The sequence below is a fragment of the Blennius ocellaris genome (assembly GCF_963422515.1).
Source record: "Blennius ocellaris genome assembly, chromosome: 12".
NCBI classification, from domain to species: Eukaryota; Metazoa; Chordata; class Actinopteri; order Blenniiformes; family Blenniidae; genus Blennius; species Blennius ocellaris.
Window position 1 is genome coordinate 24,542,513 of NC_137661.1, and position 24,491 is coordinate 24,567,003.

Consider the following 24,491-nt stretch of genomic DNA (forward strand, 5'->3'; position numbering starts at 1 on the left):
GCTCTTAACTACTGGTGGAAAAAAAAAAAATGGCTGGGCTTTAAATCACAGTGGTGTAAAAAAAAAAGACTTTATTGGCCTATCAGTTCTAACACAGGCTTGTGGGTCTCTCTCTCTCTCTCTCTCTCTCTCTCTGACCTATGCTCTCTCGCTCAGACTCTTCTTCTCCCTATCGACGGCTTAAAGGAAGCTAATGAATGACCCGGCCTCTATTATGTGGAATTGAAGTGCCGGTGATGGAGCGGGGGGCTTTTCATCAGAATACCGACGAGGTCACCTCATGTGTGTGATTGCGTATTCCTCCTGAAATGAATGACTGTGTTTAGGTGCAATTTCGGTGAATTGCGGTGGGTTTTTTTTTTTTTTTTAAGCCCCAGAGCGTTTCTCAGTCTGGAGGCTGGGTCTTTTGCTTTTCAGCTGCAGTAACAATCGAGTTTTCCCCAGATGAAAATTAACCTTTTAAGATAGTCGTTTCTCGAGCCATTCAAGTGTCCCGGTTCTTTACAGAGCAATGTCACCCCGTGTGTTGGTTTTTCACCCCCGGAGCAGAGGTTTTACCCGCCGTTACTGAATTAATTTGGGTCGACATTTCAATATCTTCTGTGATCCTCTGACTTTACACGACGACGACAGAATTTTAATCCAATACTTCAGTTTATCGCCTGCAAAAAAACCCCCAAAAACAGTCATCAGTAAAACAAGCATCTGTTACACATTAGCTTTTTTGGGGCTGCTGTTTAACATTTAATGGTAAATATTGGCTCATTTTGCATTTGATGGCAGCAACACATCTTGAACAAAACTTCAGAGGCAACAAAAGATTGGGAAAGTTAAAAAAAATATATACAGTGAGTAACATCTGAAAATTAATATAGGGTATTTCTGAAAGACCCAGCCTGTTAAGATTGGTGGAATTTTACCAATCTGCAAAATACTTGAAAAAAATTGTTTCTGGAAAACGTCCCTCAATTTATCCACACAATATGCCGTCGATAATAACATCTAGAGAGTCACAGATTGAATGTCAAATGATTGTGAATTTGCTTTGCAGCTGCAAACAGTTATGAACTCAACTGGAGCTGTTCAATGAACGGATGTTGTTTTTGTAATGGAAGTAAACTTGTGAAGAGAAAATCACATTGTCTTTTTTTTCCAGGTACACAAACGTTTTGCTTACTTTCATAAACAACGGAACCCTGCCCCGCAGGTGATTAGCATTTACCATTAGCATTAAGAAAGTGAGAATAGCTTTATGCAAGGCTGCTATGTCTTCATGTTTGGCTCAAAGAGATAGCAGTTAGCATTAGCATTTTCTTCCTTAGCCTTAGTCTTCCTCTGCGGCGTATTATGAGCAAAATGCCAAATTCGGTGTTTGCGTTATTATTGACGATAGACATATAAGTGGTTATGCAGTTGTCGACGTTACAACATTTAAATCTCATACTTATTAACCCTTTTTTTTTTTTTTTTTATGAATCCGTCAGTCCAACTGCCCGACAAGAGGAAAGTCGGGATCTTATCCAGTGCTGGTATCATCACTTGAGCTCGCTAATCTTTACACCACGTCTGCAGCAATAAGACGGCAACACACTCGTGTACTGAGAGTAGAAAAGAGACAATTATGGAGATAATAAAAGTGTGAATTGTGGGGTTTTATGTCTGATAATGGAGGATCCTGGCACTGCTGCTAAATGATACCTCACAGATAAGCTATTTAATGTTGTTATTGTTGTAATTATACCCTGCATGATGTGTTCTTTTATTTAATGGGTGTTATATTAAGCTTATATAAAAATTTAAAAAAAAAAGTCCTGTGTTCCTTGTTTATTCTCATTAAATGTGTTTGTTGTGATGGATATAAATCGTAGTGGAGGAGCGGCGCTGTGGCTGTTGATGTCGACGCTATCACATCGTATAATGTCAGTCAGCAGCTCCAACCTGTTCTTCCTCGGATACGTGTGACAAACTGAATTTTATACCTGGAACGGTGTGATTGAAACGCTCAGGTGACACATAACTCAGCTTCTCTGATAAATGACATTTCACTCATTGGCAAATAGCCCGGAAATATTTTGAGTGAGCGTGACGACAGTCTCTTTTAGCCCATGTGGAGTCAAACCTGCACCCCCGTTTCACGTTGCAGCAGAATAACTGCACCTTATGTTGAAATGTTCCACCTGTGATTGTTGAGAGGTTACCACACTTCGTGAGTGGGAGCAGATGGCAACTTGTGAGTTATATAACACTCATAGCTGGAAGACTTTAACTTACAAGCTTTTGGAAAGTTCAACGAATATTTAAATATTTATAACATTTCACTATATCAGTGTCACATGTTATTCCTGAGGAGTAAGTGGGGGAGGGTAAAGACCAGAGAGAGAGAGGGAGAAATATTGCACACAACAAAAAATTGACAGATGTCCTCTCTAATTTAAAAACATTATTCATCGTTTATAAAACAAAGAGAGATGGATGGGCATTCAACAGTTGCATAAAGCGCATTTAAAAACAACCATCATTGACCAAAGTCATGCCCGGGTCATTTACTGATAACAGACGATACCATAAAACGAATAAGGAAAATAAAGTTACTCCACCAGAAACATAAAATCTTTAAAATAAACTTCCTGTAAACCGGTTTTACTTCTGCTCAGAGAATAAAGTAAAACACTAAAGCGAGACCATCACCACTCATTTCCAACCCGCGGTTTCCTAAATCGATCCCACCAAAGTCGATATGTTTACAAACAAACTGGAATTTATCGCCATCAAACTTTGTTTGTGTTTTGACTGACTGACGTCATCTTGGGGAAACCTGCCCAAAAGGTTTCTGGGATGTCAAAGAGGGCGATTTGCATCGGCGCCAGTAAAAACATCAACATTTTCTCCAACAAAGCGACAAACGGGCATCTTGTCAACAACGCCTCGGGAGATTTGGGGAGTTTCCTCGGCGCCATGATATCAACAAACCAGAGGACGTTCCTTGAAAACTAAAGGCTGAAAATTACTCGTTTTGAGTGCAATGATGAATGTCCTTCAGAAATGTTTTGACAATATGATATAGAGATGTGCGTCAACAATTTTTCTTGTGTGGCTTCTGGTAGAGGAGCTTTAAATAGTCATTGCACAGTATAACAACAGTGTTTTTCAACCTTTTTGAGCCAAGGTACACTTTTTTGTTTGGAAAAATCTGGAGGCACACCACCACCACCCGAAAATGTTAAAATGTGAAACTCTGTAGCCTCTATTAACAATATAAAGTCATTCTCATCAAAGTTTTATCAACAGGAATCAAATAAATACAGAAAAAAAGTATTTCCCAATTTCTTTTTTTTAAATTGTGACTCCCTCAGTGTGAAACCTGGACCTGATGGATGAAAAAACTTCTCCATCACTGTCACTGACACAGTACTTTGATACAAGATGGTAGCAGGAGGTGGAGATTAACCACACTGACGTCTGTCAGTTTCAATTTCGCCGGCAAAGTTCTGTGCTGCCATCTATTGGCGAAGAGTATTTATACATGATTACTCTGCAACATCTCGGCTGTGAGAGCAAATGATTTTTAGAAAAAAATGTGAAATTGGATCATTTCCCACGGCACGCCTGACTAGATCTCGCGGAAACACCAGTGGTTGAAAAACTCTGCAGGAGATGATGCGATGATAGAACGGAAACGTGTGTTGCAGCCTTGCTTATTCATTTCCCAACACCTCCAACACGTCGTCACAGACTCTGAAACACACCTGACTGATGAAACGTCGTCCACACAGACGTGCCCCAGCCGCCGTTGTTCGTTTTGTGCCGTCCTGCTAATTTCCTCCAGGAGATCCGAGTGTTTGATGGAAGCGATTCCAGGCTGTGCCCCGATCACTCAGGTTCTCATCAGCCGGTGAGCTAAACAATTGTTTTTAGGTTCAATTAGGCGAGACGGTTAATAAATAACTCAGAGTTCCCACTAAAATCTGCCGTCCTCCGAGCGCCATGTGCCTCGTTTTACGCTGAGCGATGGCTGCGAGAGGAGGGCCGAGTGTGTGAACACAGGATGGGGGGCGGAATGAATGAATCGGCTCATCAGCGGAGCCACGGGACGTTAGAAAACGTCTTTAATCGGGAGTAATTCCCCTGCCATGGCCTCTTTGTTTGCACTGTTTTTATCCAAACAATGCATTATTTTCCCGTTTGTCCACTCGTTCTTCGCTCCTGCCAAGACTTCCAACCCCACCGCAAAAATAAATAATGCATCTCGCTGTCCCTTTTGCCGTTGAGGGCGAAATCTCTGCCGCGGGGATCCAGCCTTCCGGCAGCTTGATGTACAGCGGCGAGAGAGGGCGAGATAGGACGGAGATATGGAGAAAGCGCATTTATTCAGGTAAATTGACAGAGAGATAAGGCGATCGGGAGAGAGATGGATGCTTCGAGAGCGAGCCAGACAGAGATGATGACGGATGTCCAACAGAAGAAGCATTACATGACTTTAGCAGGAGGCGATAAAGGCCTTTTTGCATTTGAGTGACAAATCTCTTAGTGAACCTGTCAACCATGAAAAATTGGAGATCAACTGGAGAAGTGCCGCGGAGGCTAAGAGTGTTTTGATACTTAAAAAAAAGAAATAAATAAAAGTGAGTTGACAGAAAAGAGATGAATGCGTTGAAAGTGACCGTTAAGTAAACAAATGCATGAGTTACTTGGAGAACAGCTGCCAACAAGTTCTCCTCAACGGTTTCCAGACCATTGCAAAAATGGTACATATATGGTAAATAATAATAATAGACATTCATGAGACGTCTGCAGCGACAGCATGATGACTCGTCAACAAAAATTACTTCGGTATTGTTCGAGGAAGTTCACATAACCGCATTTTGGAAGCTCTGTAGTCAGCATACACATACCACAAGCTGGCACTGCTTTTTGTTTCGCATCACCGTGACTTTCAAAATAAAACTCCCAATTCCCAGGAGAATATTGACTGGGAGTCGTGACACTCTGGATACAACCATCGTTGATATTGTCCATCTACTGGGCGTGTATAATGAAGTGTGTACTACGAGCTGTGATGCGCATGACCAGTAGCAAAGTTTCCACTTTCTATGTTTTCAAACATTTTTTAAAAGTTATATCTTGGGAGCCATTTTTTGAAAGCATGGGTCAATATTCTATTGGATGGGAAAATGACCCATGTCTCAACTCCATAATGCAGAAAAATAAAAAAAAATGTACCTCTCACTTGTGTACACCTTTAGCATTGTTTAGTCTTGAAATAAAATTTTCGGAATTCATTTATTCTGTATACAAAGACTTGTACATTTCATTTCTATGCATGCGATAGGATTTAGTAGTGCCTTATTTTGAAATTCTATTTATAAAAGGAAAGATCAAATAATACACGAAAGCAGTGGCTTATGACATGTAGCATTTATATTAAATATCTACATTAGAACTTTATTATTACCAAAAGTTTCATATTAGGGATCAAAATTTATAGGGATGAGTCATTTTTCTATAACTAGAAAAATGATCCGTGGGTCACAATTTTAAAAAGAAAAATGACCTGGGGGTCACACTATATTCTGCGTGGAATCAATTATAAATAAAACAATATTAGCAATATAAGAACCCGGGGGGCAGAAAAGGCCCAGAATCAAACCAGTGGTTCTGTCAAACAATGCTCTCCACTACACTACCGCTCGTCTGTAAGCTTTTCATTGACCTCTTAAACTTGTATTTGCATCCACTCTTGGAGATCTACGACGGAGCCAAGGCATCATCATACTAATTGCCGGGCCCGTCCAGGATTTATTGGACTATAAACAGCGCCGCGTCTCCCAGCCGATATGTGTTGGCGACTCCAGAGCCTCAGAGTTATTGGCTTTTCTCCCCAGAGGCTAAATTATTGTGAGAAATCTTGCCAGCAGGTTCCCAGAATGGAAAAAAAAAACTAAAAACCTTTGCATTTCAAAAAAAAAAAAAAAAGTCTGATTAGTTGACTTAGTGGTTGGAAATGCTGAAGTGAAGAACCGAATGGATGCAGAATGGCAAAAGAAAGAGTTGTGCCGGGTGTCGAGAATTTGAATTAAGCCTATTGAATTGTGAAAATCCTCAACAGAGTCCTTGTTTCGTCATGCGATGGAATCGGGTGGATTCTGATCTCATATGTACAAGACAGACGGCATTTTATCGAATCCCCCAGTAAATAAAGGAGATTATTTTGGGGTCCGCCAGCGCAGATTAAAATCACTGATTGAAAGAAGAGATGTGTGCGATTTCCGGAGCGATTTCAAAGTAGTTGGATCGATGCGGTCTGATGGGTTTCAGGAGACAGCTCTGTGCCCCGGGTCCAGTGCTCAGTTCTGCAGGGAGGCGAGAGAGGATGCTTTATATATATATATATATATATATCAGTTGAGTTGAGGACAGCAGGTCACGGAGGTGTTTTTGAAGTGCTTTGATTTTTTTTGTTTTTGTCTGACATGAGGCCAGCGGAGGTTTAGGTGAACTGAGAGAAGAGAAGCCATGTTCAGGATGATGTTTATTTAGGAAGCAGCATCATGACTTGGTCACCAGGTCATAAAATATTGACTTTTAAAAAAAAAAATGTATAAAAAAAAAAAAATTCCTTTTTATTCAGATGCCACATGCCGCCTTATTTGATGTGTGTAATATAACATTACAGTGACTGGGTTAATTTTTCTATAAATAAAAGACAATGATAAATGATTTAATGCAAAAATATGAGTACCTTTCTAAAATGTTTGCATTTATTACATTTTTGTGGAATTAAAATCTATACAACCTGAACCCCAGATAGACACTGCAAGCAGAATTCCTGTATAGATTAGTGTGTCTATCAGGACTAATGTTGACTGCTTGCAGTACAGGATCATCAGCTGCACAAAAAGGCGATGAGATGAATAAAACAGAATTAAAAAAATATATATATATATAAAAAAAAGGTGTACAGTGTTGTGTTTGAGTGTCACCCAGTCGATTGATGTGAGTCGGGGAGATCCGTGCGTCGTGTTCACTGTACACAACATCTCCTGTATGCCTGCCTGTGGAAACGTCTTCAAAGGAGAACCACACTTGACTGTCAAGCTGAACATCAGCATGAGGGGGAGAGGAAGACATGAACGGGGTCTGAGGGAAAGAGGGAAGGGATGGGGGCTGATTGATGGAGGAGATGAAGAGAAAAACGTAAAAACAAAAACAAAGCTAAAACGGCAGATTTGAACAGCCAGTCAAGCAAGACAGAAGCATGAGTGGCGAACAAAGGACTGATCAAAAATGTCAGCTTATGCATTCATCCATTCATTCATCCATCCATCTTCTAATGCTGCTGTATTCAGTTCAAGGTTACTGGATAATGGAGACGAGGGCGGCGTATAGTTCATACAGTCATCGGCGAAACGCATCGCACCCATCGCCATCCGCCAAATTTTTCCAGTCAGCAATGAGCCCCGATTTCACCTACTTCACCTTCGCCAACCCCAAATGCAACCACAGAAAGAAGCAGCAGCAGATTTAGACGGTTAAAAAAAAAAAGCTGACAAACACTGTCAGCGAACAGCAAACTGATGAAATTGTGAATGACAGTGACTCATTATCACCACCCACAACAAAAAATTAGCATTACTATACCTTTAAAACTTTAAAAAAAAAAAAACATAACTGTTTCAGACTGACTTTAATTTGGTTTCTTGTCTTGCCTTCATGTTTTCCATTCATCACAAGTCGGATTCGTCATTTAGCATCAGTCGGCTTCAAAGGCAGTGACAAAAATCACCCTTATCTTTTCACGACGGCTCCTGAGCGATGTGTCTGATCTTTTTTTTTTTTTTTTTTTCCGGGATATTAATGCTCGTGGAAAAAAAAAAATTAGAGGAGAGAGATGACGGATGTCAGAGCCGAACAGATCTGTGTGTCTCTTCAATTTACATGATTTCACGTATAATGAGACGTGGGGAGACGCGACAGATGACTCTGTGTTTGAAAACGTCCTTCGCACTCGGCTACATCCCACGGTCCACTCTGCATCTAAACCGAGGACAAAACAAACAAACACTTGATTTTCCTCAGACATTCTGGTCGGATGTGTTTATGGCCACAGACTGCGGCGTTGATGGTCTCGGCTGTTAACGCAGTCGTCACTGTTTGTCTCCACAAAGTGATGCATAGCTCTGAAAATAGCTCACAGCGAAACATTTAAATGTTGTTTTTTTGTTTTTTTTATCCCCCCCCTAAACTGGCACCGCCATGTGTTCACATTTCTCGGATTTACATTCTTTGCTATAAGCAAGAGGGAGATAATAATCTTTAATTATATTGTTTCAGTTTATTCAGAAGATGGCGAATCAAGGAGTTTTTGAAGTTTGATAATAAATCACTTTAACTTCTAGCAGATTAATATGAATTTTTGCCCGTTATGAAACTGAAATAAAGCTGACTCGGGATCGCAGCTTGACGTATGAAATGAATGCGTTCCCATTCATTATAGAAGAAACTGCGGTTGATTCTATAAAGTTATACTGGTTTTCTTTGGCTTGTGTGAGTTGGGGATGGGGCAGACCCGATCCAGTATCGGTATCAGGTTCCGATATCGACGTAATTCACTGATCGGACATTTCAGATCCACGAAGCCGCGTCTGTTGCTGAAATGACTCCACATGTGTTTCCCTGCCTGCCGCTCTGATCGCTGGCTGCAAACTGTGGAATGGATTTTGCTGATGGGAGGCGGGTCTCAATGAGACGTAGAGTAACGAGTCAGGAAATCCATTCCACAGTTTGCAGCCAGCGTGCCGGCTGGTGTAGTGGCCAAATTTGCTCAAAAACAGTTTGTACCGTTTCCTTTTCTGACCTTATACAAACCTCAAGTTGCCTTTTGAGAGAATGCATGCATCGATTCTACAGTTCATACTTTACTGTAGAGAGGAGTTTATTACAGCCTTATATAAAGTCAACAATAATGATAATAATAAGGAACAAGGAAGCACTGGACTGTTTTCTAGGATCCCATCCCCTTGATGAGGGTCTTGTTTCAGAATTTCTTCTGTTGTAACACAGTAAATAAGCCAAAGCTATATGATTTAATTGAAAATAGAAATAAAAACAACTACAGAGTGTAAATGACAGTCCTGAATTGTTTGGTATTTTTGGTTTTTTTAAAGCTCTCCGGACTCGGGAACAAAGCCACTGCACCGTTCTGGAGGTTATTTCCCCCAAAATATCTCAAACAAATAAATCCTAATCTCTCGTCTGAGTGACTGAAGTCACAAAAAAATGCCGTCGACACTGTGTTGGGACGAGAGTCCAGACTGGTTCAGAGTCGATAAGCAGGACATGGGGGGGGAACTTTTGTCCTTTGCGGGGTTGTGATTTTGTTGGGGCTGCATCTGTCTGCTCGCTCAGCTGAGGACGAGCGGTGTTTGGAGGGTTCGGCCTCAGTGCCTCCAAATCAAATCTTTTCTGCCTCTGCGCCCCGCCGCCGTGACAAAAGCCAGACAGGAGAGCTGATAGCTGACAGAAGTCACCTAAGTTGTTTTCACTTGACTTGTCTTGTTGGAGCTGGGCATAAAGAGGGGAAGATAAGCAGACATATCCAACCCGGCTTACCTGCCAGGCAAAAAAAACCCAACAAAAAAAACATGAAAATGAGACAAATGTGCTGTGAAACTTGTGTTTTATTTTTCTTTAACATGTGCAGTTACGGTACTTACTTTAAAATACTCCCACAGTATGTTACAATAAATGAAGAATCACTGAGAAATGTTGTTTTCTCTTTGTGGAATTTGAAGTAGATTAACTTTCTTTTATCGAAACACATTTTTAATGGTGAATTCAATGACTTGAGTGTAATGAAGAGAAATTAAAATTATGAAATTGGCTTAATGAAATGCATTAAGAGGAATATGTGTGATCGCTCAAGGCCCATATATAATTTTATCTTCACTGTTATTGTGGAGCTTCGAACTCATCAGCTAATGCTTTTTATTGCGCCGGGATCTCAACAGCCGATAACAAAATCTTTCATTGTTAACTTTTTGTTTGTTTTGGGGTTGTTTTTTTAACTTTGTTTATTGTGTTTTTCCAACAGACCGTGTTCAATCACATAAGCATATTACAAATCAAACATTGTCAATAATAATTACAGTAAAAAGACAACAGTAGAATGAGCAAAACAGAAAAACAATTAAACAAAGCTCACACACACACACACTCACATAGTGTGAGCCCACATAAAACAAAAATAACAACAACTACAAAAAACTCCAATACCAATCACATTCTGGTCACACATCCTTCGCTTGAAAACATCTCGGTCACTCTGAGGGAATTAATCCTTTTAACATATTGAAGGAAAAAAACCCAAATATTGTTGAATTTATTGGATAAGCTGACAGCCAAGAGCCAAGTGTTTCCCAGTCTTATAAAAAAAAGAATAGAAAGTCCCTGTCCAGCGAGGATGAGAGTGAGATTGACTCGAGCCTGAAGAGCAGCGGAGGCCATGATGTCCTCGTGAAGTGAAGCTGCTGAAGGACAAATGTGAATTTCGATTCATTCGATCCCCTAAAACGTCTCAAAACTGCCTGTGAATTTCCTTACGAAGACCGACATCGACCAAAATTGCAACCTCGTGGAAATTCTGACTTTTATTCTCAATGTACGACAGTTGGCAGCACTCTTTTTACTCGGAACGTTAAAATACATGATACTTGATGTGAGGACGTGGCGACCGGACCCCCCCGTCTCCCTATGATGATTCCCGCTATGAAGAGACACTCAGTCAATCAACATGAGCCACATTAATTCTGCCGCAAACTGCACACTTTTTGAATTAGTGTGTCTCTTTAAAAACGGTAGTCCGGAAATGACGGTGTGTTTAGAGCAGGGGGTGTCGCCCTCATTTTCACCGAGGGCCACATCAGCATCATGGTTGCCCTCAGAAGGCCAAATGTAGCTAGATGATCTGCGTTTCCCAAGGCAAATGCATGATAGCGTGAATGCAAACTGTAATGCTTTTTGCTGCCTGCCTGCGGCAGGTAGACTGGAATGCTTTGAAAAAGTTGAAAAAGTTTCAAAAAGTTGAAACAGTTGAAAAAGTGCAAAACAGTTGAAAAAGTGCCAAACAGTTGAAAAAGTGTCAAACAGTTGAAAAAGTGTCAAACAGTTGAAAAAGTTTCAAACAGTTGAACAAGTTTCAAAAAGTTGAACTAGTTTCAAAAAGTTGAAGCAGTTGAAAAAGTTGAAAAAAGTTGAACGAGTTTCAAAAAGTTGAACAAGTTTCAAAAAGTTGAAACAGTGTCAAACAGTTGAAAAAGGGTCAGTTGTAAAAGTTTCAAAAAGTTGAAACAGTTGATAAAGTTGAACAGTTTAAAAGTCGAATGGTTGAAATCGGTTAAGATTTGAAGAAGTTATAGCTAGTTAAAAATTTCTCCATCCGTTAACATTGGAAAAAAGTGGCACAAAAGTTGAAATATTTTAAAAAGTTGATGAGATTTCAAAAAGCCGGAACATAGCCGGAAAGTGCCGAAAAAGCTGCACGATTTGATATTGGAATGGTTACGAACGGGTGAAGATTGACAGAGTTTTAGCGATTCGAAAAACGTACAGAATAAACAGAAACAGAATCTCACCTGCCTTGCATTCACACTAACTATAAGACAATATGAATGTAACTAAATGTAACCAAATATAATGTAAAATAATATAACTACTACTCAATTTTAAATAACTTACTTTATTACTAATTCATATTACAAATATTCCATATGCATTTGCATAAATATAAAAAAATACATTTGCTAGTTGCTCTGTTCAGTCTAACTTTGGCATACTTACCTCCATGCTTGGTGTCAAGATGTGGACCTTTATTGTCTCTATGACAACCGACGCGCCTCAGAGCACAAAAGACAAACCGTTTTTTGTCCTTGAAGCACAAACATGTATTTGCCTTCTCATCGTTCATGAAACAGCCTCCATCTGCATCAATTTTTCTCTTCCTGGACATTTTGTGATCATTTGTATTTCTCAATTCTATTTGTTGAAAATTGCATTGATGTTTTAGACACTGCAATCTTCCCAGGTAATATATTTGTATATATATATGAACAATCAGAAACGATGATCTATTCCCAACAGACGCTCTCCTGTACTGCACTGTCTATCGGGATCCATATGATATTTATTTTGACACAGTCGCACCTTTAAGCCCTCGTGGGCCACATAAAACAATGTGGAGGGCCACGTTCGGCCCGCGGGCCTCGAGTTTGACACAAGTGGTTTAGAGAATCCCTTCTCTCCTCTTCTGCACCACTTCATGCTATCGAGTCGAGGGGGAGCAGCTGCTCCGATGAGAACCGTGGGTAAACGCACAGACACGTACACACTCGTAGTCAAAAAGGACATTTTAGAACAGAACTCACTGACAGGTGGTCCGAGTCCAAACCCAGAAGCCGTCCCATATGTACCCGGACCGACAGCTTTTCAGTTGTTTTTTTATTATTTTTTTTTTATTAACTATAGACGTACCTTTGGTGGCCGGGGAAACACAAAGGCCAATCACATGCAGATTAGGCTCCGCACCAAATCTCCATTCACTCCGCACCGTCGGCCAATCAAATCTCCGTGTGTGTGTCTGGTGGTTAAATGCGGCAGAGGAGGAAGGTCAGGAGGAGGTTGCACACACAAAAAAAAGAGGGAAGCAGAAGAAATAATGAAACACGGGGAGGAAACAAAGGGAAACGTACATGCATACATACAAGAGGGCAGAAGTGCAGTGAGAACAGGGCAGGTGTTCAGAAACCACGGAGCTTATCAAAAGCGTCTTTGTTTAATATTTTGTTTTCGTAACAAACATGACCTTTATACATCTCAACGTGAACTCTCTCGGGGCCCAATGTGACGGTTCCACCGGGGATCCCGTGCCGCTCGCTCACCGCAGAGCATGATCGTTAAGGAGACGTGGCGAGAAGCTGCATAATTTCCAGCAGGAACGGAGTGACATTTCTATATTTGTTCTTTTCATCGATAGGCTTGATTGAAAACTGCAGCAGCAGTTTGAACAGCTTCAACTGTAGACAGCAGCAGTTCTACCTTTTTTTTTTTGTTTTTATTCTAAGGCCCAGTTCACCCAAAGTTTTCAAATTAAAACGGAAAACTTTTTGTGTTTTAGGGGTCCGTTTACACGACAACGACCCTTGAAGCCCCTGAAAGCTTTTTAAAAAACGGCTCCTAAGGTGGAACTTTTAGAAAATGGTATTATTTCTTCTTCTTCTTCTTCTTCTTCTTCTCCTTCTCCTCCTTCTCCTTCTTCTTCTTCTTCTTCTTCTTCTTCTTCTTCTTCTTCTTCTTCTTCTTCTTCTTCTTCTTCTTCTTCCTCTCCTCCTTCTTCTTCTTCTTCCTCTCCTCCTCCTCCTTCTTCTTCCTCTCCTCCTTCTTCTTCTTCTTCCTCTCCTCCTTCTTCTTCTTGACTTTAGACTTAGTACTTTTATTTTGACAGTCACCGTAATAACGATCCAACTCGGTCATCTGCAAGTGTTGCATGGTTTCAACACAACAAGAGGCGGCAGCGCCAGCTTGTGGCCTGTCATGTCTACTACATTGTTTCAGTTTAAAACGTCGTCGTTTTCAAAAGTGTTCTTGAAGCGCAAAACTTTCCTGAAACGAAAACCAATGACTTTTCCCTGGAGATGAAATGTGGCCTCGTGTTAAAGTGCAGCTCAACTTCTATTCGGTAAAGGAAAGAGCGTTTGCAGATGAACAACGGCTGTTTAGTTTAAATAAGTTAAAAATTTTCGTATGATCCACAATCACTGTTGTATCGTTTAAATGTAAATTATTGAGCTATTACACATGTTTGCATGTCCTCTATCTGTAACCGCTGCAACGCTTTGCAGCTCTGTTCAGAGAATCACAACCACATTTTTTTTTTTGTGTGTGTCTGTTTTTGATTTTCCTCCCCAGAGTCAAGCAATGCGCATTGTTCGCACCGTCGGCCAGGCCTTCGAGGTTTGTCATAAGCTCAGTCTGCAGCACACGCAGCAAAACGCAGACGGACAGGAGGACTGCCACAGCGACAAGAACGGCAACGACTCTTCTATCAAAGGTAGGCCAACTCACTCACCCCCCCCACCCCCCAAAAAAAAAAAAAGGAAAAAGAAAAACAAGCTCCACGGTGCGTTTGAGAGGCGGCTTGAATTTTAATCAAAGTTGTTCGAGAGACTAAAAGTATAACAGCCTGATGGAATCATCTTGACTTGAAGTGACAAAACATTTTTATTTTTTGGGGGGGAGATCATTTGTGCCTCTGCTCGTGTGAAAAGCTCGCTCAGGTATTCCCAGAGTGTCGCTGAAAGCGCCGTTGCGTGGGGGAAAAGGCGAGGAGCGCCGCGTTGAAACGGTTTGGCACGCGGCGCATTTCAACGCTTCAAGAGGAGTAATTACTACTTGTTGATTCCTGAGTGAGACAAACAAGGAGGGCGAAGTAGCGGCAGGCGTGGGCGAGTTTCAGGTGACGATTCAAAGGTGCATTTTGGTGATTCTGCTCTGCCATGCTGGTGGAAAGAAGCTGGAAAAATGACTGTGTGTAATAAACATAGTCCACTGGGATAAATGAACGTTCAATATGATGTTTATGTTGCTGACAGGAAGCGGTTTTGCACCCAGTTGACCCCCATTAGGTCATTATTGTCATACAAGCGAGTGCTGAGTGAATATACATCACAGCAGTACTACAATAATACATATTAATACAACAGGCGTGAATTAAAGAGACAAAAGTAGCAAATTCAAGTAGTTACTTAGCTAAATGTTATATTTTTGTTTTTTTAATTTTTCTTATATTATTTTGTCATTCAAGTAGACACGAGGCTCAAAATCATGATGATCTATTAAAACGGAACCAAAACACGAAACACATTCATTCGTCAAAAGGTTTTGGGAATGGGGACGTAGTTCATTCAGTCCTCTTGAAATTTTAAGCCATAATTAAGTCTCTTTTGTTTATCGCTTTGTGCTTTTGTGCAGTAAATGAGCCGTTTGTCCCAGTTTCCAATGAAGGCTTTTCAATTTACATGTGAGCTTCTCCATATTTGGTATTGGTCGTCTGTTCAAATGTAAAAAGTCTCGTCTTGGCCACTATTTCAACCAATTAACTGGCAACTGCGATTAGCTGGTTGGCTGTAATCATTGTAGTTGTAATTTGAAATTATCCCAACATCGAGGTTGGGCTGAGTCTGGGTGTGACAGCTGGTGATATTGTGTCTTTTCGTTGTTGTTGGGTTTTTTTCCACAGCTGTCACTTTCATTTTGTTCACATAAAAAAAAAAACACACAAAAAAACACTCTTGTTCTTTGATCGTGATCCAAAAAGGTCCAGACACCTTGACCGTCATGGGAATTTCAAATAGTGTTCCGTTTGATTTAAATGACAGGAGGCTCCAGTGATTGGGGAAAGTAGGTAGAACCTCTTTGAATTGTAGATCAGATCAGTCGCTGTCAAAGAGTTGGCCCCGGGCCCACACGCCGTTCTGCTTCCACCACACTCAGCAAATTGGACGGCGGAACCGTGGAGCCACAGAGATGAGTGGTCAAGTGATCTGAACTGAACTAAGCTGTGGCGACTTCACTTTAATTTTCAAAAACTGGTTTTATAAAGTTGTCGTCACAAATGACTTTTCTTGGTCGCAAAGCTTTGTCAGGCAAAGATGATGTTGGTGGTTTCACTTCAGTGTTGTAATATTTTAGAATTTCACCTCACATTGAAAGCAAATCGGTTTTGGAGCCTTTTTTTTTTTTAATGGTTTCACAATAAAACCATAGTAGCACCTGAAATTAGTCGGGCTTTGTGCTCAGTTCTCAGACGGCCGAGCGATCCATCAAGAGCCCGCGACCATTAACAGATTATGTCTGATATTTAAGGAGTCGTCGCGGCGAATCCGAATTTGTCACCTTATAATAAGCCAATTTTTTAAAAATGCATGTGATGCAGTCAAGCACGCTCAGAATCACCCTCACATCCATGTTCTCCTCTTCCCTTTATTGGAATTTGTCTCCAACAATAAGAATATGATTTTTTTTGTTTTTTGTTTTTCCTGAACGGATGGCGCTAGCTTCTGACGTTTCATTCTTGCGTGGCCACGTCGACGTCATTGTGTAATCATGAGGATTCTGCTCGTACGGTCTGCAAAAAAACTATTATTTAGGATCGTCTCGTACAGTGTGAAGGCTCTGACGAACCAAGAATCGCACACACACACACACACACACACACCAGAGAGGGTGATGCTGGAGTGAATGTCACGGATGAGTCAACCAGAAGAAAGAAAGCATGGCACAACAACACCGGCGGGCTGAGCTGCTTTTATCTGCTGCCTCATGCCGGGACGGGGTGGCGGGCTTCGCCGCCGAACGGGGGTGGGGGGTCACGTGGCTCAGAGATGGGGCTGCGTGAGGACAGGCGTCGCGATCCAGCAGTCGGAGGGAGTTCACGGTTTGGTCATTACGCCCTCTTCGCCCTGAGCTGGGAGGGTCAAGGCAGGAGAAACGTTCTCTCCAGAAGCCCCCCCCTGCAGCCCTCCGGAGACGAGCTGGCTTTCGACATGCTGATGAGCCTCAGAGATCACCCACGCACTCCCTTAAACGTATATCCACGCTCGTCGTGACGGGACCCCACATGCATACAAAGCGATGGCCCCGGCGCACACGCGCCGTCACGGCGCGTTAAGTGACACAAGATCCGTCGCGCACCGCCAACCAGCTTATCCGCAGAACTAATTATCACGGCGATGTCGGACAAAAGGGATGGAAAGAAGTGGGAGATAGCGGATTAGAGGCAAGAGGAGATTGAAAGGAGAAGAGGATGCCTGTTGGAGGGAAAACTTGGGGAAACTTACACAGAAAAAGAGGAAACGTGGCGGCGGATTAGAGGAGGAGGAGAGGGGACGGAGGACCGTCCTCAAAAGAGGCCCTTGCAGCGTTTCGGCGCAATTATTTGAGGAGCTTCGACATTGAATGTGCAATATAATCAAACACGTTTGTAATGAAGGACTTGCGTCACCCAGACTGGGAAGCAAGGAAGCCTTTAAGATGGAAAGCAATCAAGAGAATTGCGGGCCGTTGATTGATGTGAGCCGTTAGCTCATATCAGTACGAGCTAGGTAGCTCGGATCACTGTGTGAAACGTGACTTGTCGCTATGGAAACCACGCAGCTGCCAGGTTACAGAGAGGCCGGGAGACGTATTAGTGCTGTTATGACTAGGTAAATGTAGTGCGATGAGATAAATGGGACAGTTTCTCGCAGTTTTTTGGGGGGATTTATTCGGAAACGGTTTGCCGTTTACATCCCAAAATGTAATCGATTGGTCCTTGGATGATGGAAGAGGCGGAGAAGAGGGGCAGGGTTGATGTGTGACGGAAAGATATTGACAGAAGTGAAAAGGGAAATCTTACATGAAAATGGTGTTGTCTGGATAGGACATGAAGATGTTTGGTTTTTTTTGTTTTATTTCGATTTGAGCAGAATGGAAACGGCTTGGGCGAAAAGGAAGAGAGGCCAGATTGAGATGTTTGGATGTGCTGAGGGGAGAGAGTGGGATTAGGCTGTTGTGGACGGAGGATATTGGAGACGGGGCGGCCAGGCAGGACGGAGAACTTAGAGAAGATTGATGGAGGGGAAAGACCAGAACAAAGGGCTGAAACGCCTTCGGACTTCAAACGATGGCTGAGAAGAGGTGAAGTTTCACTGAGACAGCGGAACAGGAAAACCAACTTGATCGACAAATCATCAGATTGTAGTAATTTTTACATTTCTTCATTTATTTAGACAGTGCTGAGTAACATATACAAGATTAGATCCGAAGAGAATTGTGTTTTTGTTCAAATTGCCAGTTCAACAAGAATAAGACTTCAGGTTTCTTCTGTTGTCTTGAACTATTTACACCAATATTCACATAATGAGGCATTTTCCACCGGCGCATGTTCGGTAGAAAGTTTAGATTCCAGGTATATGACAGCCTGGTAAAAGAAACCTTCGCATGTTTGGGCTGTATTTGAAAGACTGAGTGTGTAACACCTACTAAAAATGAATAGTTGGAGATGTGAGGGGTCTTCAGAGATCACCGGTTTCATGAAACAAGCTCGAGATGAGGGGAACTTAGAAGCAGCAATACTCTCTGCTGTATCCTAGGAACGTAAAGGAGTCCACAGTCCACCCCGTCTTAATCGTGGCGAAGCCCTGAAATCTGGAAAGAATAATGAAAATGAAAAGGGTGTGGAGGAATCAAGTTTCTCAGGAGGAGGAGGAGGAGGAGGAGGAAGGGCAGGACAAATATGTTGGCGTCCAGCAGGAGGAAGTCGAATGAGGATAAAGATGATTCAGACATGGTGAGAATGAAATGAAGTCGAGGTTAATACAGCAAGGACACCAGTGGCTGAGTGAAATGAGGGGAAGCAAAAACACTGGAAATATGAATCGTCTTCACCAGAAAAAATATTGAGTTTTGTTTGAATTGATCAGGGGTGGAAAAGTCAGATATGCCATTGCAGAAAAAATAGTTTCCATAAAAGAAACGGGATTAAGATTTTCTCCTCTGACTTTGAGGCACGTAAACATGTCGTCCAACCTCGATTCTGTCTTTATTAATCAGTGCTCGAAAAGAAACTTCACCCATGTTTTTTTTTTTTTTTCCCAGAGTATTTGTTTCTTTCCCAGACTTTCATGGCAGGCAACGCTGGCAGCACAGTGCATTCTTTTTTTTTTCTTTTTCTTTTTTCATAGCCTCAAAACAAATGTGGAACTATTCTGTGGGTAGTTCAGACAAACTTTGCTTGGACACAAAAAAAAAAAAAAAAAAAAAAAAAAATGCAAATGTGAATTCTGGCATCCAGGCAGCCTTCCTGGGTTTTGCAGTTTGCGAGAATAGGGAGAAAACAGAACCCACATCCAGACACTCCAGGCGTTCCAGCCACTGTGAAGAAAACAGCATTTTAACCCGCGAGGAATATGCATTTAATGGTGAAACCTGCTGAATGCAAAAGAAGTCTTATGATTACGAATGTGTTTTGTTTTGTTTTTTAACATTTTTTTAATTGTAGAATTTGGGATAAATGATAAAAGAATCCAGGGGTACTTTTAAAGAGCCATGTACGTTTTTAGGGTTAAAGCACATCTAAACCTTTGAAACCTACATAGATTTTGGTATTTGACTGCGTTTTGTTTTGAGTAATATAAAAAATGCATGGATGCACTGTATTCACCAAGATTGTCGTATTTGATGTTAGGGGAAAACTAACATTGTATATTTACGTGATTAATGCATCGTATGACAGCTCTTTATTGATCAAGTGATGCTCGATTCGTGACCCACGTGTTGACCTGCCATATTCTGTTGCCATGGAAATGACATTTATTTGACTGAGGATTGAGAACTGCATTTAGATTATTACACACACACATGATGAAATAATTTTTGTATGCAATACATGGAAAAAAGAACCCCCCCACCAATTTCTGCAAGTCTCACACAGTATAGAACTTTAAAATATTCCAGAACTGGAAATGATTCTAGAACTCTGACAGCTCGTAATTAATTGTAAAGGTATTATGTTCTGGAAGTCGGATTCATTCTAGAACATTCTGAAATTCCAGAAATCCCGAATTTCGCATCTCGGTGTTTAGCAATGCTGTAATTTACTCCTGTGTTCTGTGACAAATCTGCCTTGAGTTTAGAAGAAATAAAAGGAAATGTTGCTAAAAATTGTTACTGGCCTGAGAAAGAATTAATGATCAAACCACAGTTGTGGAGCATGAGCAACAAAATTGAGTTTATGCTCATTGAATGCTTCATAAATGGAACTAAATGAGGTTATTTAGGAGTTACTTTTAGGTCCAAATATATAATGAAACCATATTAATGAGGCAACACATATTTATAAGTGAGTTTATTTACATTTACTTTAAATCCCAGCTTTAAGTGTTTTTTTTATGATTTAATTAAAAAGAAAATTCCTTTATGAATTTTACAGCTCACATTAGCCGTGACATTATCAAACCGAGGCTGTGTGAATATTTCTTCTGACTTGTGTTTGTGTGTGTTTGTTCGCCCATGTGTGTGTGCGTACATGCTCAAACCTCATCATGTGTGTGTGTGTGTGTGTGGGTGCAGGCGTGCGTGCTTATCCACCTGTATGTGTATGTACTTTCCTCGGCTCAGCCCGGGAGCTTACAGGCGCAGAGAAGACGGCCACCGTCACCGAGGAGACCGACATCGACGCGGACGAGTCGAACCCGCCGCTGGCAAGCGAGGAGTTAAACGCCAACAGAGGAGTCACGGATCTGGACGCCACGGCCAAGACGCCTGACCCGAACCTCGCGGAAAACCAGGTACACCACGCGTCTAAGAATCGATACGCACGTGTGATTTTATTTATCGCCAGCATGGTGGCAATCAAATGTTGTAGAATAATGAGACGCCACAACTCCAGCATTGAAACGTAATTACTGTAAAGAAATTATTCATGTGTGTATATTTAATGTAGTTTCAGTGTCACACATGGAGACGGGAGCTGCTGCACTCTGCTTTGTGTTAACAGTTCATTCTAAAAAATGTGTGGTGCGTTAAAAGCCATTGAAGTGCTGCGTCACAATGCATTAAAATATACCTTTTGTCACTGCGGTGTAAAGAAACGCACCTTAATGTGGTTCAAGGGTTGAATCCTTCCCCCGAATCTGTTCGTCTGCTTACGTTTGTTCGTGTGGACTTGTTTGGTTTGTTCGTTTGGCGCCCGCGTCTCACAGCGAGAAGGTCAGGGGTTCAAATCCCCGCTGGGACCTTCCTGTGCGGAGTCTGCATGTTCCCTATGGTGGAATCCGGTTTCCTCCCGCCATCCAGAAAAACATGCACAGCGGGTCAATCGTTAACCCTAAATTGCACCTGTGCGGTTGTGCGATTCTGTGTATTTGCCCTGTGATTGGATGGCTGGATGATAACAAGCAATGCTGGTCGTGAGCGCACGCTTTCATTTAATTTATATAAAGTTCGCTGACAGCTTGGTCTAAAAGTTTTCCAAAGGAAAAAAAATTGGTAAAAGTTCAAATCAAGACAACAATTTAAAAAAAAAAGAAAAAAGAAAAAAATGGAGATGAAACATCCGCTTGATGGTTTCAGGTCAGATTTCGAAGTATGATTCTCATGACTTGAATTGATGTAAACCACAAAGTAACCACAGGCGAAGTCGAGTCGGCAGCTGAGCTCCACGTTTGCTCCTCGTTCAGGTGTTTGTTCTCATGTCGCATGGAAATGTGATACAGATCGGTCTGCTGGCCGGCCTCTAGCGTCCAGACACGTGTGTGAGAGTGTGTGTGTGTGTATTAGTGTGTGTGTGTGTGTGTGGGCTCAGCTGGCAGAGCGCCACAGTTGTTTGGTAGGATTTCCTGTCAGACTCAGGGGGTCACTGTGTTTTTGATGGAGGCAGCAGAGGGAGGATGATGCCGCATGATGAGGGCAGAGAGGGGATGTCGGGTGAATTTTTTTTTTTTTTTTTTTTCTAAACCAGGCTCTTTGGCTGGAGGCTTCAGGATTTCATTGAATTTTTGCTGCAACGGTGGATCATAATCAAATCAGTTTCAGTTTGTCGAGGCCAGAAGGAGAGAGTGGACACCCGATCTGGCTCAATTTGAGTTTTTTGGGGGTTTTTTTGTTTCAAATGTTTACTTTCTCAACTAAACATAATTTTCTCAAACATTATTTCTTGTTATTTTAGTGCAGGGGTGTCAAACTCATTTCCACTGAGGGCCACATCAGCATCATTCAGCTGTAAGTCAGAAACCGAATATAATGCAACTACTCCTCAATATTAAATAACCTTTATTGCTTACTCATATTACAAATATTAAATATATCCTCATACAAATAGTGTCGTCTATCATTGAATCCACAAGTGAAAGTTGACGTCAGGTGTTTTAGCTTGAAAGTCGAAGCAAAAGTAAATCTCTGCAAATGATATAATTGAACACCTTATTATGGCATCGCTGTGTCCGCATTGCATATTCATATAAAATGTTACTGCTTTTATGTTGCATCATTTCACTTGTTTTATGCAAATCTCTTTTAATTTTTTCTGGTAGCTTTGTGTTTTGTTTTTTTCTTTGTTCTTCAATTCCCCGTGAACACTGGAGCTTATTGAGTGACGCAGTCAGAAAAAGGTGAGCAGGATCTGTGACGTACGATCTTATTAGTGCCTCGAGCACAATTAAAATAATTATTGAAAGTCAGCTTTAGTTGCAACTGCGGTTTGTCGTGAGGAAAGTTCCAAGGTTTACCTCAGAACTTGTGAAAATTACAACTATCATCATAACAGCTGAATTCCAAATGACTTGAATCGTCAAAATCAATCAATTTAAGTGGATATTCTTCTTATTTTATGTTTTCTTTTCATCTTTTTCACCTTGTCACTGAACCTTCAGAGCTCTCCTTTGCACGAAGAAGAAGCCCCTACGTGTCGGCATCCTGCACCGACAATTAACGGCAAATAATTAAATAGACTGCACTCCAGGCCAGAGTTTAATAAACTTTTCATCATTGCTTTAATGAGGAGGTTATCGCACCGCGGGCTGCAGACTCGCAGTAAACACACCTGTTAACTCTCCACATGAATGAGACTCTTCATCCAAGCTGCGTTTTCACACCTTGACGCCGACCGGCGTCGCTGTTAATGCAGGTGAAAACTAATGAATGCAGCATGTCGAGTTTTCCTTCCACAGTCCAACCTGCAGGCGGAGCAGCGGCTCGTTTCCAGTGTTGCAAAGCTTGACGACGTGGTTATCGCCATGTTTCCATGGCTTCTGAGCCTGACAACATGTTTGTTTTGTTTCCAAGACAGCTGAATATGCTGACATAAGGAACGTCATGTTTTCATGACTACTGAATATGCTGACATAAGGAATGTCATGTTTCCATGACTACTGAATTTGCTGACATCGGGAACGTTATTTCCATGACAACATCGGGAACGTCGTGTTTCCGCTTTATCTGACTACTTGTCTGGAACTTTGTGCAGCTCGTCACGTAAAGTCTCGCTCTTCTGCACCGGGGCTTCCATTTTTGAATTGTGTTCCATTTCTCACAACGTGTTTGATGCCGCACTATCGCGCAGAACGATCGAGGCTCTTTTCATTGAGCCGTTTTACTGAACGGCGCATTAAAAATTCCCTTATTCGGATCAGACGTAACAACGAGCCACGGGATCTCTTTTTTTTGGATCCAGGTTCAACTCCAGTCGTTGGCATTTTCCTCGGCTATGTTTGATCATAGCTGATATGCCGAGACAAAAGCCGCGACGCGTACCTCACGGGAGCTCTTTTAACTCGAACTTGCGACTGCACGCAGCAGCTGTCGGTGTTGGCCGACGCCACAATACAGTGCGACTGAAGCTGCTCCAGCTGTGTTGTTGGTCCACGCCAGGGCTGGTGTATTGTGTGAACGCCAACCCTGCTGCACTGGGCATCGGCTGGTGTAAAACGGAAAAAAACTAAAGAAAAAAAAACTTCTTCAGTTACACATTAACCGAGACTGTTGAGCTGTTTTTAACAGGCCCATTAACATTAAAGTTATGAGACTTTTCATCACGGCTCCTGATTGAAAGCAACGTGCCGTGAAATCACTGAAACAACGAGCTCGGCGCGGGTGACCTCTTTTCTCCACACAGCGAAAGTGTGTCTTTTCTTACGAGTGTGCATGGCCTCTATATATATATATATATATATATATATATATATATTTCTTTTTTTTTTTTTTCCTCCTCTCCCATTATTGACACATTTCATCACTGTCAGCTACGTGACAGATTAAATGGAAATGTGCAGAGACAAGTTGGGGGGGTTGGGGGGGGGGGGCAACAGTGAACAAGATGTATGTGTGTACCTCTCTGGTGCTTTACACACGTGTGCATTTTGAGCACGTGTGTGTGTGTGTGTGTGTGTGTGTGTGTGTGTGTGTGTGTGTGTGTGTGTGTGTGTGTGTGTGTGTGTGTGTGCGTGTGCGTGTGCGTGTGTGCGTGCACCAGCAGAGGGATTTGATTCACTACAGGCGTTCCCTGGAAGCTCATGAAAGGGAAAGCAGCCCGCGAGTGTTAAAGTTCATTCTCTCCCTGTCGGCTCCCGTTAGACTGACAAATCCCTCGCCGCCCCGCGTTCAAACGATCTCAGAGGAGTTGGTGATCAATCCGACCCCGGCCTTTGTGTCCAATGAGGGGGGGGGGGGGGTGATTAAGAGTGTGACGATGGGATGAATTGAAAAGACAAAAATCACAGTATTGAGATAAGTGCATGTCAGAAATTTTAAGAGGCATGTCTTGTTTTCTTTGGGGGGGGGGGGGGGGGGGGGGTCGTTTGGCCCAGAGACGAGTGGTTTTAATAAAGAGCGAGTGATGTGCAGAACAAAAGGGGCGAACGAAGAGCTCCAGAGGCATGTGAAGCAAAAATTCAAACCGTATTTTA

The 24,491-nt window shown here is 41.9% G+C and overlaps 1 protein-coding gene across 1 annotated transcript in view; it reads left to right on the top strand.

Moving 5' to 3' along the window:
• The window catches only part of nos1apa (nitric oxide synthase 1 (neuronal) adaptor protein a), a gene marked incomplete at its 3' end in the record, with an annotated part of 171,963 nt that overhangs the window by 118,222 nt on the left and 29,250 nt on the right, over positions 1 to 24,491 (top strand). The window contains exons 6-7 of the mRNA XM_080506953.1: positions 13,960 to 14,101; positions 20,161 to 20,378. Of these exons, the coding sequence (XP_080363079.1) occupies positions 13,960 to 14,101; positions 20,161 to 20,378 (360 nt within the window). The remainder of the gene's footprint in view (positions 1 to 13,959; positions 14,102 to 20,160; positions 20,379 to 24,491) is intronic.